The 19815-nt window shown below is 30.7% G+C and overlaps 1 protein-coding gene across 1 annotated transcript in view; it reads left to right on the top strand.

Moving 5' to 3' along the window:
• The window catches only part of LOC107436460 (microsomal triacylglycerol transfer protein), a 39281-nt gene extending 19894 nt beyond the window's left edge, over nucleotides 1-19387 (top strand). Inside the window, exons 7-18 of the mRNA XM_087166220.1 lie at nucleotides 503-567; nucleotides 662-822; nucleotides 2514-2679; nucleotides 4288-4398; nucleotides 5663-5863; nucleotides 8728-8963; nucleotides 10376-10473; nucleotides 11504-11622; nucleotides 13459-13650; nucleotides 16057-16211; nucleotides 17162-17332; nucleotides 19186-19387. Coding sequence (XP_087022346.1) covers nucleotides 503-567; nucleotides 662-822; nucleotides 2514-2679; nucleotides 4288-4398; nucleotides 5663-5863; nucleotides 8728-8963; nucleotides 10376-10473; nucleotides 11504-11622; nucleotides 13459-13650; nucleotides 16057-16211; nucleotides 17162-17332; nucleotides 19186-19324 — 1814 coding nt within the window. The 3' untranslated portion in view covers nucleotides 19325-19387. The remainder of the gene's footprint in view (nucleotides 1-502; nucleotides 568-661; nucleotides 823-2513; nucleotides 2680-4287; nucleotides 4399-5662; nucleotides 5864-8727; nucleotides 8964-10375; nucleotides 10474-11503; nucleotides 11623-13458; nucleotides 13651-16056; nucleotides 16212-17161; nucleotides 17333-19185) is intronic.
• The last annotated feature ends 428 nt before the right edge of the window (nucleotides 19388-19815 follow it).

The following is a 19815-nucleotide window of genomic DNA, read 5'->3' as shown; positions in this document are numbered from 1 at the left end:
AAGCTATTTTTTTAAAAAAAAAGTTATTACAATGACTAGCCTACTAACATGTTCAAGGCTTATAAGTGTTAACTTTTTTTATTGTCTTTGAATTTTTAGCTTTTTTTTGGCTTTTTGAAATTTAATTTGAAGACTTTATCTTGGCTTTTCACTCATATGATTATTGGTCCTTGTTAAACTGTTTTACCGTAAAGTGCTCGACTTCGGGCGCAGATCCTCGGGCTACCGAAGCGGGGGTGCTATCCCCTCTGCAGAAGATCAAAATTGTGATGGCATGTCTTCGGATCATCCTTAGGGAGGTTTCCCAGACCGTCGCCAATAGCCCATTGTGCAGCTCAAGTGCGACGTAAATAAAACTACAGCACTCATACGAAAGAAATTAAAAAAAATAATGCTCAATATTGTCATATTATTACGTGTAATGAAGTAATTATTAATAAGGTCATTTTAAGAGTTTAAAGTAAATTTTGAATGAAAGTGCATGATTTTGTTATTGTTTTAGGTAATTTGGTGGAAGATGTTATTGAAGCTTTACTTCCAAATCAAGAGCAAAACTCCAAAAATAATGTAAGTAAAAAATATTTCCTATTTTAAAATAATTTTTACAAAATGAAACTTTCAGGTAAAAAGTTGTTAAATAATCACTTCTTTGTCTCTGTAGCTTGCAGATAACGTAAAGAAGTACCAAGAAGGCCTCAAACAAGCGAATTTAGCTAAGCTTAAGTCGGCCTTAGCATTTTACAAGCTATTACCGTCTTTCCGTTCAGCCACTAAAGATGATATCATCAAAATTTTGCAAAACAAGAAATTCAAACCTATACAGTAAGTAACGTTCCTTAATGATTCTGGTAACTTCGTTTACAAATTGTTGATGCAGATCATTTAAAAAATATCTCCAAGGAACTGTAATGTAAAAAATTCTGGATGAAATTACTATAAAAATTGACACTCAGGGTGCTAGTACTTTTTACCGTAGAATCCATCTACAAAAAATCTGATATATCATAAATTTTACAGTAACAGTTACCGTAAAATAACTAAATAACTCTAGTTAAATAAACATTACTGTAAAATTACGGTATAATATTTTACGGAGAAAGTGCCGGCACTTTATACCGTAATTTTATACAGTAGATTTCATGAAATAAAAATCTTGCCTGGTATTAATCCTCAATTGCTGTTAATCGCAATACGATATTGGTTGAAAAAATTCATGTTTTTTGAATTTATATGGTTTCGATTTGAACTAATTGCATACCTTACGAATTTACAAGTCAGTTTATTTTTCAAGGTTCACAAACCTGCTATTTTAGTTTGGAGCAAAAAGATAGATTTAAGTGAAGGGAACTATATAATTTTAATGAATAACGTATCACTAACAGTTTCAATGGATGATTCCTGACATAGCGAGTGAATAAAGGATGGAAGGAAGACAGTGAATCAGGAATCTGCATCGTAGTGAATAAAAGAATCCGAGAGTTATGAATCGCATTTTAATAAGAGAAACAATAGAACAAAGAATCGGTGCATTAGCAAATTTTGAATGGTCTACTATTTTGAAAATATTTTTTTTTTTTTTTGCTCAAGAGCAATCCTTTTGAAATTACATTATTTTGTTTCGTTAGTTCAAAATTTAGTGTTCCGTCCATTTTTCTCAGTTAGACTTAGCTAAAGTTGCAAGGTATATTTTTTATATAATGGTATTTTGTTGCTGATTGTTTCAGTTCCGACAAAAAGTCAATGTTTATCAAATTTTAAAATTATGTAAAATATTTGTTAGTTAATCTTTTATTTATTAATCTTATAAGTATTAATATCACTGAAAATAAAAAATAGTTCAGAAAATATATAGAAACTGATTACGCAAAATGTGTCTGAAAATGAGGTAAAAATGTCCAATAAATAGCATTCTGGGAGAAAATTTATTACTTTATTAATATGTATAATATACGTATATCATTTATTTTTTAACAAAAAGGGAAGAGAAGTTATTAGCAACCTTCGAAAGGAAAGTCCTACGAACCATCTTTGGAGCTATCCTCGATAACAACAACTGGAGAAAAAGATATAATTTTGAAATACTTAAGATCTTTAATAGTGATGATAGCCCCCTCCAATAAAAGACCAAGAGGAAGGTCCAAAAAGAGATGGAAAGATTGTGTGGATGAGTATTTTGCCATCCTAAAAGTAAAGAACTGGAAATTAATTGCTGGGAGAAGGACAGAATGGGAAAAGCTTCTGAGGAAGGCCCAGGCTCTCAAACGGCTGTCGTGCCAATGCTGATGATGATATATCATTTATTGGTACACTTTAGAGCATTTATCTAAAGCAATAAATATCTAGTCTAAGTAAAATGTATTAAATGACTCTTTAATATATGCTTAGATATATCTCGATAAGATTTAGTCTAAAATCCAAAAGTGTGAAATAAACAATATTATATATTTTTTAGGTTGATATACTTGTTTAATATTTAAAAAAAAAATTAAAATGGTGGTACTTTTTGAATATAGAGGCCAAATTTTAGATCTTATTGCTGCTAGTTCTAATGAAGATTCAGTTAAGGCCACTTTTGAATACTATAAAGATGTGACGGACTATGATGAAATGCTGGAACGTTTCTTGATCAGTTTATCTATTATTCCAAGACCAAAAGAGTATGTCATGGAAGAAATTAAGGTAAGTCTGAAACAATCACATTTCTACAATCACTCATTACCTCTGAAAATTTGCTAAAATCATCCCGTTCTTGTAGTGTCTAGAATTTAATAGTATATCGTGAATTAATTGTGGCATAACTACCACTGAGATTATTACATACCAATTTTCTAGTACATAAAACATATTAACTTGATTCTATCTAGACGTTCCTTTTAAAAGATGAAGGTTGACAAAATGGCGCTAAAATAAATAAAATAAATAAATAAAATCCGTTGAAGTAAATACAATTCTCCCGGCCAATAACGAATAATTAAGAGCGAAAATATTAAATAAATCGAAAAAATATAAACAGCCTTAAAAAACTTATATTCGTTCATCGAAATCTATCAGATATAAAATTCTGGTGGGAGAGTAATGTGGCTTTACTACCACTAAGATTATTAAATACCAATTCGCTAGTATATAAGACATGTTAATTCTATTTAGAGGCACCTTTCGATAGATCAAGGTTGACATATGATGACCAGGTGGCCGAGTGGTCAGCGTGCCCGACTGCGGAGCCGATGGTTGCGGGTTCGAATCCCGCTCAGGGCATGGATGTTTCTTTCTCTCTCTCTCTCTCTGTTCTATACCCTCTCTTCTGTGTGATTGCGTGAATGTGACCCGCCCTATAAACGGGTTTGTGGTTGTGTGACGTGGGCGACGCTGCTCAACCGCCGTGGCTTGGTTACCCAGTGAGCACCGTTACCATAGGTGCTCACTGGGTAACGAGAAGAGAGTAGCAGTTCTGGCATTTCTGTGGTCAATGGGAAATAGACCCAAGTGCCCGCCATTAACCAAAAAAAGAAAAAAAAGGTTGACATAGAGTATAGGTATAATAATTATATCCCCATAAATTATATTATGAACTAATCTAGTGTATAATATATATTTGTCACTCTTTTAATTTATAAAAGTTTAATGAAGTGGGGAATTATTAAATTCACTAATGCTTGGTGAGCTATTAAAATATTCATATATCTGGAATGTTTATGTGCACTAGTGATTAGAAAATGAAATAACTAGTTATGCTAGTAAAATATAAACTTTAAAACTATTAAAGTTTAATTAAGTTAATTTAAAATTCAACTAGCTTTCAGTAAATTAGAAAACTAAGCTCTGAATTATTATACTTTTAACAAGTCTAAAATTGTGGAGTACAAGTTAAATTAATTTAAATTTTTATTATATAACTATGCATAACTAAACTTTGGATCCAATAAGAACTTCTATTTTAATTGTGGAATTTATGGTTCTAATATATTTCCTAAGTCTGTACTTTTAAATTTTTTTTTTACTTGTGACATTTTTTCGAATGGAAAATGTTAACATAATTCGCTAAAACAGATATGTCTGTAAATAGTATAATTCAAAGCATACTATCTACAGAAAGTATATGATAGTATTTGAAACAAAAACAAAAATTTAATGATATTGTGAACTAATGATTATGAACTTTTCTACTATATTAACTCATAATTGTAACTAAATATGCTTAAGTTATTATTTTTTTCAACATTATTATATAATTTTTTCAAAATTTTACATTGCCATTTCAAACAACTAAAATATTTTAAATTTTTTCAGAACTTCCTAGAGAGCAAAAAACGTGATGAAAAAATCCGTGCCACGTTAATTACAACATTAGGAGCAGTTTTGAAGACATATGGGATGCGTTATGACATAGCAAATAATCAGGTATATTGCATTTGTTGATAGCATTGCATTAATTTATTGAATGTAACGTCATGCATTCTATTTTAGCCAAACCACACCAATTCAAATAACTGCAACTGTTATATAAATAACACTAGGGAATAATTATTTTTGTTTTCTGCAGCATGAGATTTTTTAACAGATCTTAAATGTTTTTGTATCACTGATTTTAAATCTACAATTGGTTTCGATCTCAAAGCTAGTTTTTTAAAAATGATATTCTTAGTCTGTTTTTGTCGAAATGTACAAGTAACAACGTTATACGTAACAGTAGAACGAATAATGTTGAGATGAACTTTTAGAGTGGTTAGGGCACCTAATCAGAATTAAAATTGCATAAAAACCCAAAACGGAAATGTCGTCATACACCGCTAAGGGCTCTCCTCAGTTATGAACTGTTTCTTCATGTGCTTTTGAACAGGTCATAATAAGATAACGACCTGAGATGCGTATGAAGACATTTTCGGGCCTGGGTTCCCAAGCAATTTTAATCCTGATGATATGCCATAACTCCTATAGAAGTTTGTCGCAGCGATTGCATGACTCCTTTTTATATATAACGTTTTTAAACCAGTGAATTTCTACAACAAATAGACGAAAAAAAATATCACTTTAAAAAACATCTGTAGCTTTAGAAAGAAAACTAATTTTAGATTTGAAATCTTCATACCCGAATTAGGCAAGATCAAGTATTTGTATAAGTGCAACCAAAAATTTATCCCTTGATATGATACATCAATTTTATGTTTTTCATATTAATTTCGACTTTATTAATTGACACAGTGGTTGTCGCAAAAATAAACGACGGTTTGAAAAATCATTTAAAGAAATAAGTCAGGTGACAGAAATAAATGGTTCACAGCGCTTGGGCATAAAATGAGTTACTTTAAGCCAAATTTCAAAATTAGTGACAAAATTCGTCAACAGAAAGCGCTACTAACTGAGAATAGTTATAAAACAAATGATTCAAAATAACCACGAACTGAAGCGACACCTGAGCAAATATCTCAGTTGGAATGGTCTGACATTCAGCATAAAACATTTTAGTGAGAATAAATCTCTGGCTTCCTAAACAAAACGCAGAAAATAAAGTATTTTTTTTTTATCTTCTGTGTTTCCTTAATTGATTTTTCAGCTCAAGGATCATTTTTGGAAAGTCTAGTTCTTAGGTTACGACTTAAGTTGATAAAAAAGATCTGTGTACTCCCGAAAATATTGATTATTGTTTTTATTCTTCAAATTGTAGGTTTTGGAAGACTATAGAACTTATCTTGAGAAGAATTTGGGTGAATGCAAGGACCAAAGTTGCATCATAACTGCTCTCAGAGGACTCAGAAATGCAGGTTTTGTTCGATCTATTCCGTTATTGTTAGATTATGCGCAGAAGGGAGGAAAACCTGCATTAGAAGCTGTCTTAACAATTAGGAGTATTAATGATCCTGAACAGGTGAGAATTCTTTGCTTAATTCTTCATTTAATAAATAATAGCTTGTATGCTTCAAACCTAGTATTATATACAAAGTTTCCTGAATGACTATAGTTATTTGTTTTTAAAAACTTTGTTAAAAGATTCACGTTATGAGACTCAAATTATTGGTAAAATGAAAATAAATAAATGAACACCTGCACACTTTGACCAACCATGTTTGAAGTAAATATGCACAAGATGATTGAAATTATATTATCTCCTCAATAATGATCGCTGAATCAAAAAGTATTTTTTTTTCATATTTAAATATTAAAACAGGCCAGAACCGGTCATTTAGATAACCAAGAATATTCCGGTTGGTTACTTCTTTTACGGCACATTTTTTTATAACTCTAGTTGAACAGCCGACTCAATTTTGGGTTTATGGCTACCAAAGTTCAACTCAACGTTTGAACTCAATCCAGAAAACAAGAGAACTCCAGGATTAAGTGTAGGGAGATATTTGTCTTCATGGAGGACTTTTTGATGGAAATTACCCGTATTTGCGTTACATGGAGAGGAAAACCACGGAAGCTTTCCATTGTTAGCCAAACGGCAAGGGGATTCTAACCCACGATCCGTCTACCCCTGAGGACATTTTATATCAGCACTGTAGTCAGTGTGAGCCGGGTATGGAATTCGCATCAACCAGCCATTGTTGGGATTTGAACCTGGTTCACCTCATTGGGAGGAGAGCTCTGTCCCCTGAGCCATTACGATTCCAGGCACATTTTGGAGAAAATAGATTTGGTGAATTAAAAAAATGAGAATAGTGACAAGATAGAAGAACCACATGTTTTTTCATTTAAAATTATAAGCGGTTCAAATTTAAAGCATTTTCAATAAATATTTTCACTATATTTCAAGCATTTCATAGAACTAATTTCATTTTTTAAAATGTCAACAAAATTAAAAAAATTCTGAAAGCTGCAATTTTTAAATGTCATCCGTGCTATGAAATATTTTGCAAAAAACAGTAGTTGGTAGTCTTGACTCTTCCTTATCTTGAACCTAATCAAATTTACAACCTTAAAAATGTGTTACTCTTGAAACTTGAATTGGTTCAGTTTAGTAATATACACTGGTTATCATAAATTAAGGAAAATTCACAAAAATCGCGATAACTCAAGAAATTACACATGGAATTTTATGAAACTTACCCACAATATACAACACATAGTAAGGTATTAAACAACATAAAAAGAAATTATCAGACATTAATAGTAGTATAGAAATTAGCACATGTATAAAATAAACAAATTGGAAGTATCGGTTTGCAATAGAAAAAGTACCTTTAATATGGAATATGATTGCCTCTAGAAGCAATACAGCACAAACAGCGATGTGTGATGCTTTCAATTATGCGGTCTATCAGTTCAATAGGAAGTGAGAGCCATTGCTCTTGTAAAGCAGTTGCAAGCGTGGCAAGGGTCTGAGGGGGCGGATTGATGGCAGATACACGCCTCCCTAGAGCATCCCAAACGTGCTCGATATGATTCAAGTCCGGGGATCGAGCTGGCCACTCCATGCGAGTAATTGTTTCCTGTTGAAGATAATCATCAACAATGCGAGCTCTGTGTGGTCTTGCATTATCGTCCTGTAACAGGAAGCAATCACCAATTGCCCCGGCATATGGGCGCACATAAGCATCAAGGATGTTGTCTCGATAAACCTGAGCATTCACGGTTCCCCTTGGAAAGACATGGAGGTATGTGCGCCCTCCTAAGGATATGCCTCCCCAAACACAGACACTGCCTCTTCCGTATGCATCTCTTTCACGGATGTTTGATGGATGATAACGGGTCCCAGGTTCTCTCCATATCAAATAACGTCTACTGTCACTTTCTAGACTAAACCTGGACTCATCCGTAAAGAGAACAGGCCTCCATTGATCTGACGTCCAGTGGACATGTTGTCGGGCCCACTGCAAACGGTCTCTCCTATGGCGTGATGTGAGCGGCACGCAAATGGCTGGTCGTCTCGCATACAGACCACCTTCGTGGAGCCTTCTGCGCACAGTTGACGTTGACACCAACCTTCCGGTGGCTGCAGCAAGAGAGGATCTAAGATGTGTCGGAGTAGCGGTTCTATTCCTGCGTGCACTTAATGTCAAATATCGGTCATCGGCACTGGTCGTAACAGTTGGCCGTCCTTGACTGAACCTCCTAGATGCCGAATCTGTGGTTTGAAATTGCCTCCAAAGTCTATGAACCACAGATGGACTCACATTTAGCCATCTGGCCACTTCTGATTGACTCTGCCCTGCCTCTAGTCTCCCGATGGCTCTCCATCGTAGTTCTTCAGGCAAATGATGCCTAGAGGTCATTATTACGAATTGGCTATCTCAGATTTTCAATGTCGCAATCACAGTAAAATTTGTGTGCTTTCTCTCAAACTTGGACTTTTATGCTCCAGGCAGATGACGTAAGCCGAGTGCAGCGCCACTAATTTGCATATTGCAATTTTACTCAGCTACTCTTAGTGGACAACATATGCAAATTTTGCACGGTTTGGCTTACTTTTGAAAGAGTTATCGCTATTTTTGTGATTTTTCCTTAATTTATGATAACCAGTGTAGTATAGTTTCAAAATATTAAATAGTATGGAGCATTATACAAAATTCCTAACAGAGCAAAAACAGAAATAATCAATCTAAATTAAAATAAATTGTATATAAATTGGCAATTGACTTATTAATGATATTTTGGCAATTAATTTTCTTAAAAAAAATTTGTTGCTTATATTAAGTTAATGTTAATATCAATTGCTTGCGACAATAAAGAATATTTATCTTTGCAATGCTTTTGTGGTTTTATTGTTCTAAATCGAATTTTTTTTTATAGATTCATTTGAAATCATCTGAATCAGAAAAAAAGCTTCTAAACGTATTTCTTCAAGTAGGAAATAAGCAAGATCGTTCGACGCGATCGATCGCAGCTGAAATTCTGTTCGATCTTAAGCCTAAAACAGAAGTTCTGAAAGGAATACTAAGCGCACTATCTGATCAAAGTGATCCAGAATTTGCAACATTTCTTGCTGCTAAGATCTTCAAAAAAGCTGATGAAGACAACGAATTCAAGTAAATTTAAATTTTGTATTCACCGGCCCTTGTACACTTTCAGAAAAATTGGTTCAGCAATAATATAGTTGAATATTAGTAGAATTATCTTGAACTATAATATGGTGCAAGTTTTCTACAATCTTAATAAGGTGTTTAAATGAACTGAGTTTCAGTTTGGGTTGTACTCCAGAATCGTGTAGCGAAGTTTAAGAAGTGTGGTTATGTAGTATGGATCAAATTAGAATCATATTAGGATTGTAAAAAATTTGAATGATAATATGGTTCAACACATTCTAAAACATCTTGCAGCAATGTTTAGTTTTGAATTAGACTAAATGGCTGGAAATAAATATAATATTTTCTATTTTTACCAATTTAGTTTAGGAATATAAGCGTTTTAAGTTTTTCAAAAGTAAGATAGAAAATTATGCCGAATTTCGTGAAATTGACTGGAAATTAATGAAAATAAATTATATCTGAAGAATAAATTACATCTTCTTCATTTAAAAAAGTCGAAAAATTTGGGATGCTATGAAAATTTTGCAAAAACTTCTAAATTTATAATTATTTAATATTTTATGCAGGGCATAGCTTACCCGTAAAAGTGAGAAAACTGGCTTAAAAACTGCTTAATTCCTGGCATTTTGGCGATAAATACTGAAAACTTTGAGGAAAAATATATATGTTAAGCTTGGGTGTGAAATCTGGCTAGATCTTTTAATGCCACTAATCGTGTCTTTTTTAGTCAAGTGTTTCGGTTTTGGAAAGATATAGACATAGTTTTTAAAAAACTGAATGACGGATTTGGTAATAAATTCAGCAACTAGTCATGGTTAGAGTTAATTCGTTCATTTTTATTCAGTAGAAATTTAATAAATTTTTCTTGAATATTAAGTAGTTTATTTATGTTAGTTATATAATCTCCCCTCAAAACTAATTAGACATAATAAATAAGAGTTTAGGAGAAATTATCAGTTTAGGAGAAATTAACTATTTACTTATATTACATATTATTTATAATTTTAATAATAGAATATGCTCAAGAAAAATCTTAATTTCTATTTTATGTTTATTATTAACGGTAATATAATTACTTAAAATACATTTATGTTTTCTTTTGTGTTGGAAATGCGAGTTAAAAAAACTATTTATTAGTATATTTTTGATCAAAAATAAACTTTCAAAGAAATATCTAAGAAATTAGTTTTTCATGCGATGTATATCAAAAATTTAAACCGTTTAATCATCCTATATTTTAATTATTAATAATAAAGCTAATCTGAGATAACTGTACGATCCATAATTAGCTTCTACTTCCTGCGATATTATTTTTGAAAAATAAAAATTTACTTTAATTTTTTGATTTATGAGAGCCTTCTTTAATTATTTTAGGAGAATTTCCACTTATGTATCTCATTATTTTTAATTAGGTCCAGAATTTTCAAGTTATTACCTGAAAAGTACATATCCTTCTATTACTCCACTTCGCAAAAAGGCTCGTCTTCACTTTTTAAGAAACCTCTGATTAGTAAGTTCATTTTTTACCCACTAAAAATTAGGCCTTTTTATTTATTGATTTCATGTAAAGAACATTAGAGTACGTAACAATGCAGTTATTATTATTTTTTGTTTTTTTAAATCCTGTTTGTTATTGAGATTAACAAGTTTGGTTATAAAATGCGTTTTCAATTTTGATGCTGGGCTTAGAAATATTTCTTAATATTCAAAAATTTTTTTAGTAGAAAAATCTATGATTCGTAAGTTTTTTTCCCCACCAACTATTAGGTCTTTGAAATTTACTGATTCTGTAAAATAATCTAATGGTAAGTAACAATGCAGTTATAAATGTAATAAATTTTTTGAATGTTATCTTGTTATTATTAAGATTAATAAGTTTGGTTTAAAAAAACTTAATGCTTTTAATGCTGATCTGAAGAAATATATATATATATTTTTTGACATTTTAAATTTTTTTAAGCAGAAAAATTCTGGTTATTAATTTTATTTTTCACGTCAACGATTATATCCTTATTTATTGATTTCGTACAAAGAATATAAAAGTTCTTAATTATTAAATTCGTTATTAAGAATAATAAGTTAGGTTCAAAAGCGTGTTTTCACTTTTTGATGCTGGGGCTTAAGAAATATTTTTTAACATTTGAAATTTTTTGTAGTAGAAAAATCTATGATCTGGAAGTTTAGTTTTTCACCAATAATTATATCTTTCAAATTTAATGATTCTGTAAAATAATATAATGCTACGTAACAGTGTAGTTATAAATGTAATTAATTTTTTGAATGTTTTCTTGTTATTTAGATTAATAAGTTTGGTTAAAAAAACTTAATGCTTTTAATGCTGATCAGAAATATTTTTTTTTGGTATTTGAAATTTTTTGTATTATATCCTAATATATTGATTTCTTATAACGAATATGAAAATACTTAGCTTTCAAATTCTTTATTAAGAATAATAAGTTAGTTTAAAAAGCATGTTTTTACTTTTTGACGGTGGGGTTTGAGAAATATTTTTGAATGATTTGAGAAATTTTTTGTTGCAGATTCTGGAGATATGAACATATCTTATGGCATACAGATGGAAATGTTAGAAGGCAATCTTTTAAAACGAAGTGTGTTTAATGTTAACTTCGAAGCACCTGAGGTGTCTAATCTATTAACTGTAAGTTTTGAAGAACCAGACTTGTCTAATATTTTAGCAAAAAACAAAAGTTAAAAGGTCATACATACTTTGCAGACCTCAAAATGTCTGATATTTTGTTAGTAAGTTAAATATTTTAAGTCGGAAACAAATTTCCGACAGTTTAAAGTGACTAATCATAGTGCTTAACTTTTTAATATTCAAACGTTACAGGTTTACACTAATTTCAAACCACTAAGAATGTCTAATTTTTCAACAGGTAAGGTGCTGTGATGTAACTACCACTATAAATATTAAATACCAAATCACTATTATATAAGACATGTTAATTCGATTCTATGTTGAGGTCTTTTGATAGATGACGGTTGGCATAGTCTAAAATTAAATTCCCTTCATTGGTGACTTGCGGGCGTGATATGAACTTGCTAATATTGATGGATGATTCACATTAAATAGTTGATTTACTTAAAAATATACTGCTCAAAGAAGAAAAAAATGAAGAAAATATATAATGAGCAAAATGAAAAAAAAAAACCAGCTTAAATCAACTAATGGTATCGTTTCATCGAATTCTATCACAGATAAAATTCTGGAAGAGGAGTAAAGCGGTGTAACTACCACTATAAATATTAAATACCAAATCACTAGTATATAAGACATGTTAACTTGACTCTATCACGAGGTTCCTTTTGATAGATGAAGGTTGGCATAGCCGATTTATGTTTCCCCTCAGTGCATGAAAACGTTTAAGATTAACTTTCCGAAGTAACAGATTTGTAGCAGATTATAATACTGGTAGACCATGACAAAAAAGAGGATGCGTTTTTTCTTATTTCGTTCGTGATTTTGTTCAAATTTACTGTTGTTCATTAAACCAATTTACAGCAATATTTTTAACTATTGTTACTCATTATTTAATATTGTGTAAAACTATAGTAAGATAAATGAAAAAAACATTTTTTTCTAACTAGTACATGAATAATATTACTCACAGTTAATTATAAATTTAGTTTTTAAAGTAATGTCAAAAGAGTTTTAAAATCCTTTATAATTTATCCTTTTTAATTTAAAATTCGAAAGTTCCTCTTTTAAATATTTTAAAAATCACCAATGAAGTTATTTCATTTTAAGAAATTCATCAAGAACTTTAAAATTGTTGCTTATAATTTCCTAAATTGAATAATAAAGTATTTTAAAAATAATTTAAAACATAATTTAAACCAGAAATACAGATATAAAAGAAGTCATGATAGTTGATCGTGAAATTTTATTAAACAGCACTTCAACACTGTGTTAAAAGTTTTTAAATAAAAGTTAAAAGTTTTTCATCATAAGTTAAATATTCTGTTTAATTATTAAAGCAAAAGAATGAGTGAAAAACCTTATTCGCTTCAAAAATAAACAGCTTGGAAACAACAGTCGACGTATTTCAAGAGCTCAAAAATAGGCGCCCATTTTTAAAGACTTACCAGAAGTGAGTGAGAAGAAACAAAGTAATTTAATATGTGAATTGTAAAGCTGCCAACGACAAATAAAGGTGAGAAACAAGATTAGAAAATCCCAGTAGCCAAGAGTGAATAAGAATAAAAAAACAGAAAAAAAAACAGTACCTGAAGGGGGCAAATCAGCCAAAGATGAATTTCCAAGCTCTATGGAGATGTTTAGGAACTAATGACATTAACAAGGAAATCAGACAGCATTCATATTAATAAAACAAAGTTTCAAAGATGGCCTTAAATTAAAATTCTGAATATTCTTTTCCCATATCATTGTTAAACATGTAGGGAAAATTCATTGAATTAAGTAGGAAAAACTACATCAATTGATGGTAAACATTTTCTCAATTGTATTTTACAGGTAGGGATGTTTGGAGAAGGTTTAGCATCTCTGGCTGGTGGAGAAGAGGAAGAGGGGGCTACTTTACACGCTGGAATGGAACTAACACTTCTTGGATCCTCCCTTAGGCCTTACATATTTTTTACAGGTACATCAGAACTGATGGGACATGCTTGGTCGGGTACCGCGAGCACACCTACGCCGGCATTACAGGTTTCATAAAATTACTTTGATTTTATATAATTAGAATGAGATTAGTTTGTAAAAAGAGAGTGTATTTTAAAAATGAATACAGAGAAATTTTGCAATGAACACCCGTAATATATACTTTTAGAGTTTTTTCTAATGTAAGCAGTACTACTACTTAACTAACGTCGCTCTAGAACTATACAATGGAATATTGGTGATGGTCTGAGAAACATCCCTGAGGATGATCTGAAGACATACCATCAGAATTTTGATCTTCTGTAGAGAGGATGTCTCGCCCGTTTTTTTAGTATCTCGATGACCTGTGCATGAAGTCGAGCATTTTACGCATAAACATTTTAACAAGGACCGGTAGCACGCACCCCTTTGTAGGCTGATTAATGTGGTCACCCACCGGCTTACTGACCGCTGCAAGTAGTACTTGATTTTGGCAATCTACTGGGAACGTATCTTATGATCACTCCACTGTGGGACCGGAACTTTTAAAAAAAAAAATGAAATAAAACAAACTATGGACATTTAGAGTCTTAGAACATGATTTTTTTTTCTCTTCTTAACTATGACCACTCATTAGTAAAGCCAAGAAGCCCCCTTGCCCCAGTGGTACTGGATCATATTTGCTTTTCACTACAAATTGATTTTAAACTTCAACCTGAAATAAATCGGTTTAACGATTCAATTCTTTGCTGTTAAAAAATATATACTACAGCGATAACTAGTTTGTCGGCTTGGCGGTCCATAACGTTGAAGCTGATCATAAACGTTGAAACTCCACACTGTTTAAACTAATGGTTAGATGGTGGCAATAATGTACATCTGCCATCTTAATTTCTTAGACAAGTTGATATTCGTCAGCGTGAACTTAACGGATAAACCTTTAATAAGGATAGAACCCAATTCTTCACAATTAAAGTGCAGTGCCCTCACTGAGCCTTTGCGACTTTCTTTTTGCCCTTATTGTGCTCAATAGTGTTTGGTTTTAGATAGGAATTATTTCCTCACTAAAATATAAATTTGCGGATTCTGATATGCATAGCTTTCCATTTCATTTTTGCTGAGGATTCTAAAAATATGTGCTAAGGGCAGTTATTACAGAACACCCTGATTATAGTTTAACATAAATAAAAATACAATGTAAATTCATTTTAAAACAATAATAAATGAGATCGAGAATAGCACATTGTAATTTAAAATCCAGTTATTACAGAACACCCTACTTATAGTTTAACATAAATAAAAATACAACGTAAATTCATTTTAAAACAATAATAAGATCGAGAACAACACCTTGTAATTTAAAATCCAATTCCTCAAAAGGGATTATCAAGAATAATAGCCTTCTTAGTAAACTTTTTCAATGAAAACCAAATAATTTTTTCGTACTTAGCTCTTCTCGGACAATATACGAACCAGAATTCATTGTTCAATAGTGAAATGATAAATTTTTAAAATTGTGTTATGCTTTATGTATTTGTATATAACGAATATTAATTTTTTTCATCTGATATAGTTCTGAGGGAAAAAAAGTTTTAGATTTTAATTTGTATATAAAATACTTTTAACAATAAAAGAAGTTTTGTGGTTTTGAAGTTTACAATTTTGTTTTTATTGTAAGGCTAGATCATGGGCTGATTATTATATTTATATAAATGGCCCCCCATTTCTACGACATTTCATCAAAATCATATAGATATTGCTTAAAAAATATTATTTTTTCTTCCAAGCCCACATGTGTTAACATTTTTCATCAATTCAGGCATTTACAGGGTCATTTTGTTGGCCTCTCCTTCAGGGGCACCATATTAGGTGGGCCAACGTTGCTCCCACAGTAAGGACAGATAGTACAGAGAAGGAAAGAACATCCATGCCTTGCCCGGAATTCGAACCCAGAACCTTTCTGATGCAAGGGCAGTTCCGGCACTTAAATATATATTTTTCAATTAAACTTTTTTAAAAAAAACTTTTTATTAAGAAAAGCTTTTTTTTTAGTTTATTTTGCTCCAAGAAGAGAAGTTAAAAAAATTGTACATTTATTGTAAAAAAAAATCTACTTTACTGTGTTATTTCTGAGATTCATTACACCTTTAAAACGCAAAAAGAAAATATAAACTTATGCAGTTAAATCGTTTAAGAAGAAACAATTAATGTAGAGATCAAGTCCTTCAAGGGTTCCTTGAGGATCGTTAGGGGTTCTGTCCTTTGCCGTTACTTCATAAACTTTTAATTCAAAGAGGTCAATTTTCACAAATTACAAAACTTTTCAGTTCAAGATTATTATTAAATTAAAAGTTGTATTAAAAACTTGTAAAGCAATATGCTAAGATTTCCATACAACAGCATGTGAATTACATATTCTAACTGATAATAAAAATTGATGTTTATGAATATTCGTAACATTTTTTTCTTCATTAGGGGATCTTTTCCTTTAGCGATGACGAAAGACTTATAGTCTTGCATAATGGTATGGCAACTCAAATGCAACTTCGGGGAGTATTGTCTACAGATCTATCGGCATCTGTGCAAATTTCGTTGTGGAGTCAGAATTCTCAATCTCAAGTTGCGAACGCGTAAGTCATAAATGTGATATTATAGTCATTTCAGATATTTTAAGTATTTTTTTGGTAGTATTTATAGCACTCTTGAAGAAAAAGTTAACAAAAATTATGAAAGATATAAGCATTTAATTTTTTAAATAATTTAACGAATTGAAAGCATTAGTGCAAGTTGAAAAAATAAACTATACTGTCACAAATTAAAAATTGGTGAGTTACAATACTTAGTATGTATTTTCTAGCTATTTATATAAAATATATTTGTTTGTTGTTTAATTTACTGGCTATATTAATGTTTATTAAGGTATTCGTGACTGTTTCTACACAATGAGTTGATTAAGAATTCAAATCAATATTCCTTTCTTCAACTCTATATTTCTTACTTTTTTGATATGTTGTTTTAAACGTTTTTGCATACAAATATAAGGACAAAAATGACGCAATTACATTTCCAAAGCATTTATGCGCAATTTTAATTTTTCTTCATACAAAATTTTGAAATTCTTAATTTGCTGAGCATGAAAGAAAAATCAAACAGTACAGTTTGTCTACGGTAAGAACACCCCACCACAAAGTCTGAGGCTGTCTGCTGCTATGGAAACAAGAATATCGCATTTCAGGGAGGATAGCTTCTCTTCACTCTAGGGCTAACACAGAAGAAAAAGATTTTTTTTCTCGCGGATCCAAGCAAAAACCTGTGATAAACAATGACCCCATACCCCTACTTGAAATAGTTATACCTCGTTACCATAGTCACCGCCACTTGTTCAGACGAATGGCTAGGGGAGTTCTTACTTTAGACGAACTATAATTTATTGTATGGCAAATCTTAGGACATTTCAGATAGAATGCATTGTCTATTTTAATTCATTTAAAAAATAAAATGCAATTTTTGAATATAATGCAATGCAACTACAATTTGGAACAAAAGTATAACATAACAATGGTTTATTTTTAATTTTCAGTGCTGCTTTATTAATGCGTGGATCAGTGACAGTTGATTCAGGATTGTCGTCACTTCAAGGAGCTTTTCAATTCTCTGGTCAATCTATTGTTAATTTCAACACTGACCTAGTGTTCAGCTCTAGTCCATTTCAAATGTGTTTACAAATGGATCATCCTGACATAGCGTTAAAGTAAGTAGATTAGGGAGGAGGGAGGGGGGGGGGTTAAATTTTCTTTTAAGATGCTTGTTACTTAAGGATACACTGTTCGAAACATAAAAACATAAAAGTGCAATTTTTAGTCTATCACTTTCAAATTTTAATAGAATATTGGCGACATTAATAGAAATCTGAGTGCAATGTTTTAACAATAATAATAATTAGTTTTAAAGTTGTCTCTGTAAGTATGATCTTTAATTGTTAATGCGGACAAATTTCAATTTTTACCCAAATACGTTGTTTATAGGAATTTAAATAAATTTAAGTGGTTATAATAACCATTCTTGCACATAAGACAAACTACACAAATTTGTTTAACTTTTTCATCTGCAGTTAGACTACATCATATGGAAATTAAAGAAACCATTAAAAAATAATAAATAATAAAAAATAAAATAAAACATAATGTATTGGTGTTTTACCGTTGTCCCTAAAGAAAGTCTGAATTTTAACTATTTTTTAAAACACTTTGAATTTAAATGTCATATAAAATGTAAGTTTATTGCACTATTAATACTCGATATTAAGAAAAATATGAAAGAAATACTATTTTAATTAACAAACAATGAATTAACTAAAAACCATTCTGAAGTAATTAAATTGTGATAATGAGTGAAAATTATGTTAATGTAATGAAGCAGGTACTACTGCTGCTTATGTAACATAAAAAATTATATTGTAATAAAATACAGTACTATTGGTGTTTATGTATTATTAAAAATTGTATTTTAATGAAATAGGGTGTATATTTAATATTACAGGTGTATATTTAATATTAAAAAGTGTATTAATGTAAGGAAATAGGGTATTATTGGTGTTCATGTAATATTAAAATCTGTATTATTGTAATGAATCCAGGGCAATCGTACGCGGGGCCCTAGGCCATTCAAATTTTTGGGGCCCTTAGATTAAATTTTTTTTCTCGTATATTTTTTATTTATTGGAATATAAAAGTATTTATTGAAGTGAAACTTCTAATGCGACTTCCAACAAGTTTGCGTTAAACGTTTAACGCTACCATGGCAACGAGCGGCCTGTGATCCTTGCAGGAGATTTTAATGTGAATTTCTCGTTACCTGAAGCTGAAACATTATTAACCTTCCTTAAAGACAAATTTGGATTGGAAATGATAAATGATAGGAATGATCCAACAGGGTGAACTACCTTTGATGCAGTATTTGCAAGAAATATTGAAAAAATAGAACTCCATTTCGTATCTTACTTTAGTTATCATAATTCCATTGTAAATGTTATAGATTTGGATGTTTCTCCACTCGAAAATGATAATTAAAAGATGCGATCAATTGTGAATTGTAAGCAATGTTAATAAAGTTCGTCTTAAAGAAACAGTATGATTTCACTAAAAATCAATTTCTATCCCTTTCTATTTTCATTTCCACATTACGAAGTTTCACTTCTTCCTCGCGGAGGGACTCCTCGCACTATTTTTTATTTATCTTTTCATTTAAGAAAGCATATTTAAAATAAAAATAAATAATAATGAATTAAATTTTACTTTATTTTATTAAATTGGAACTAAAAAATAATCATAACATTTTGAAAAAATTTGAAAAATCATTGTTTTTCTTAATTTTTTAAAATTTATTTAAAAAAAATCCTTTTTAGGGGGGCCCCTAATTAATGGGGGCCCCTAATTAATGGGGGCCCCAGGCCATGACCTAGACTGGTCTAATGGGTAATCCGGCCCTGAGTGAATCTGATCTGTATTATCGTGCTACTGCTGTTAATGTAAAGTTAAAAATTGTATTTATGTGACGAAATGTTGTTTTTGCATTGTTTAAAAACATTTTTAAATTGTTTTTCAGGTATGATAATCATCGAAGTTTGAGTATTAGTGGATCGAAATATACTCTGAAGCAAACAAAAAGAAGGAAGAGAAATATTCCAAGCAAGTCGTATGCTCTTCACGAAAGAAATAATGAACAGTGTCGGCAATTGAAATAGGACATTAAAGAAATTATTAGTTTTATCATTGAATTTTATGTAAATAAATCACCACTAAACTGATGATTTCTCAAAGCATTTTATTTAGTTGGTGTGCTTATTGATAAACAATGAACAAAAAAAATTAATGAATTTCTTTAATGAAGAGATATCATTATAAATAATGATATCTCTTCACAACCACGGAGGATAAGGAACAATCGATTTACAGACTTATTAATATTATAAATTACTTTCTATTTGAGTTTGAGAAATTCGATTGAAATCTGTCTCATATGAAGAATGAAAATTTAAAAAATTTTAATTTAGTCCGAAACTCTTTATAATACATGTATAAAGGGAGCGAATATTATCATTTATAAATAGAGTTGAAGAGAATTTCTGAATTCTGAATTTCCGCGAATTAATGTTTTTCCTAAATTTCGCAATTTGAACAAAATTGTTTAATATTTAAAATTTTGCAAAATTATTTTATTAAACTTTAACCGCAA

Source organism: Parasteatoda tepidariorum, chromosome 6 (genome assembly GCF_982258835.1).
Source record: "Parasteatoda tepidariorum strain Cologne lab strain chromosome 6, Ptep-v5.0, whole genome shotgun sequence".
Classification (NCBI taxonomy): Eukaryota; Metazoa; Arthropoda; class Arachnida; order Araneae; family Theridiidae; genus Parasteatoda; species Parasteatoda tepidariorum.
The sequence above is the reverse complement of the archived record's forward strand: the minus strand, read 5'-3'. Positions and strand labels throughout refer to the sequence as shown.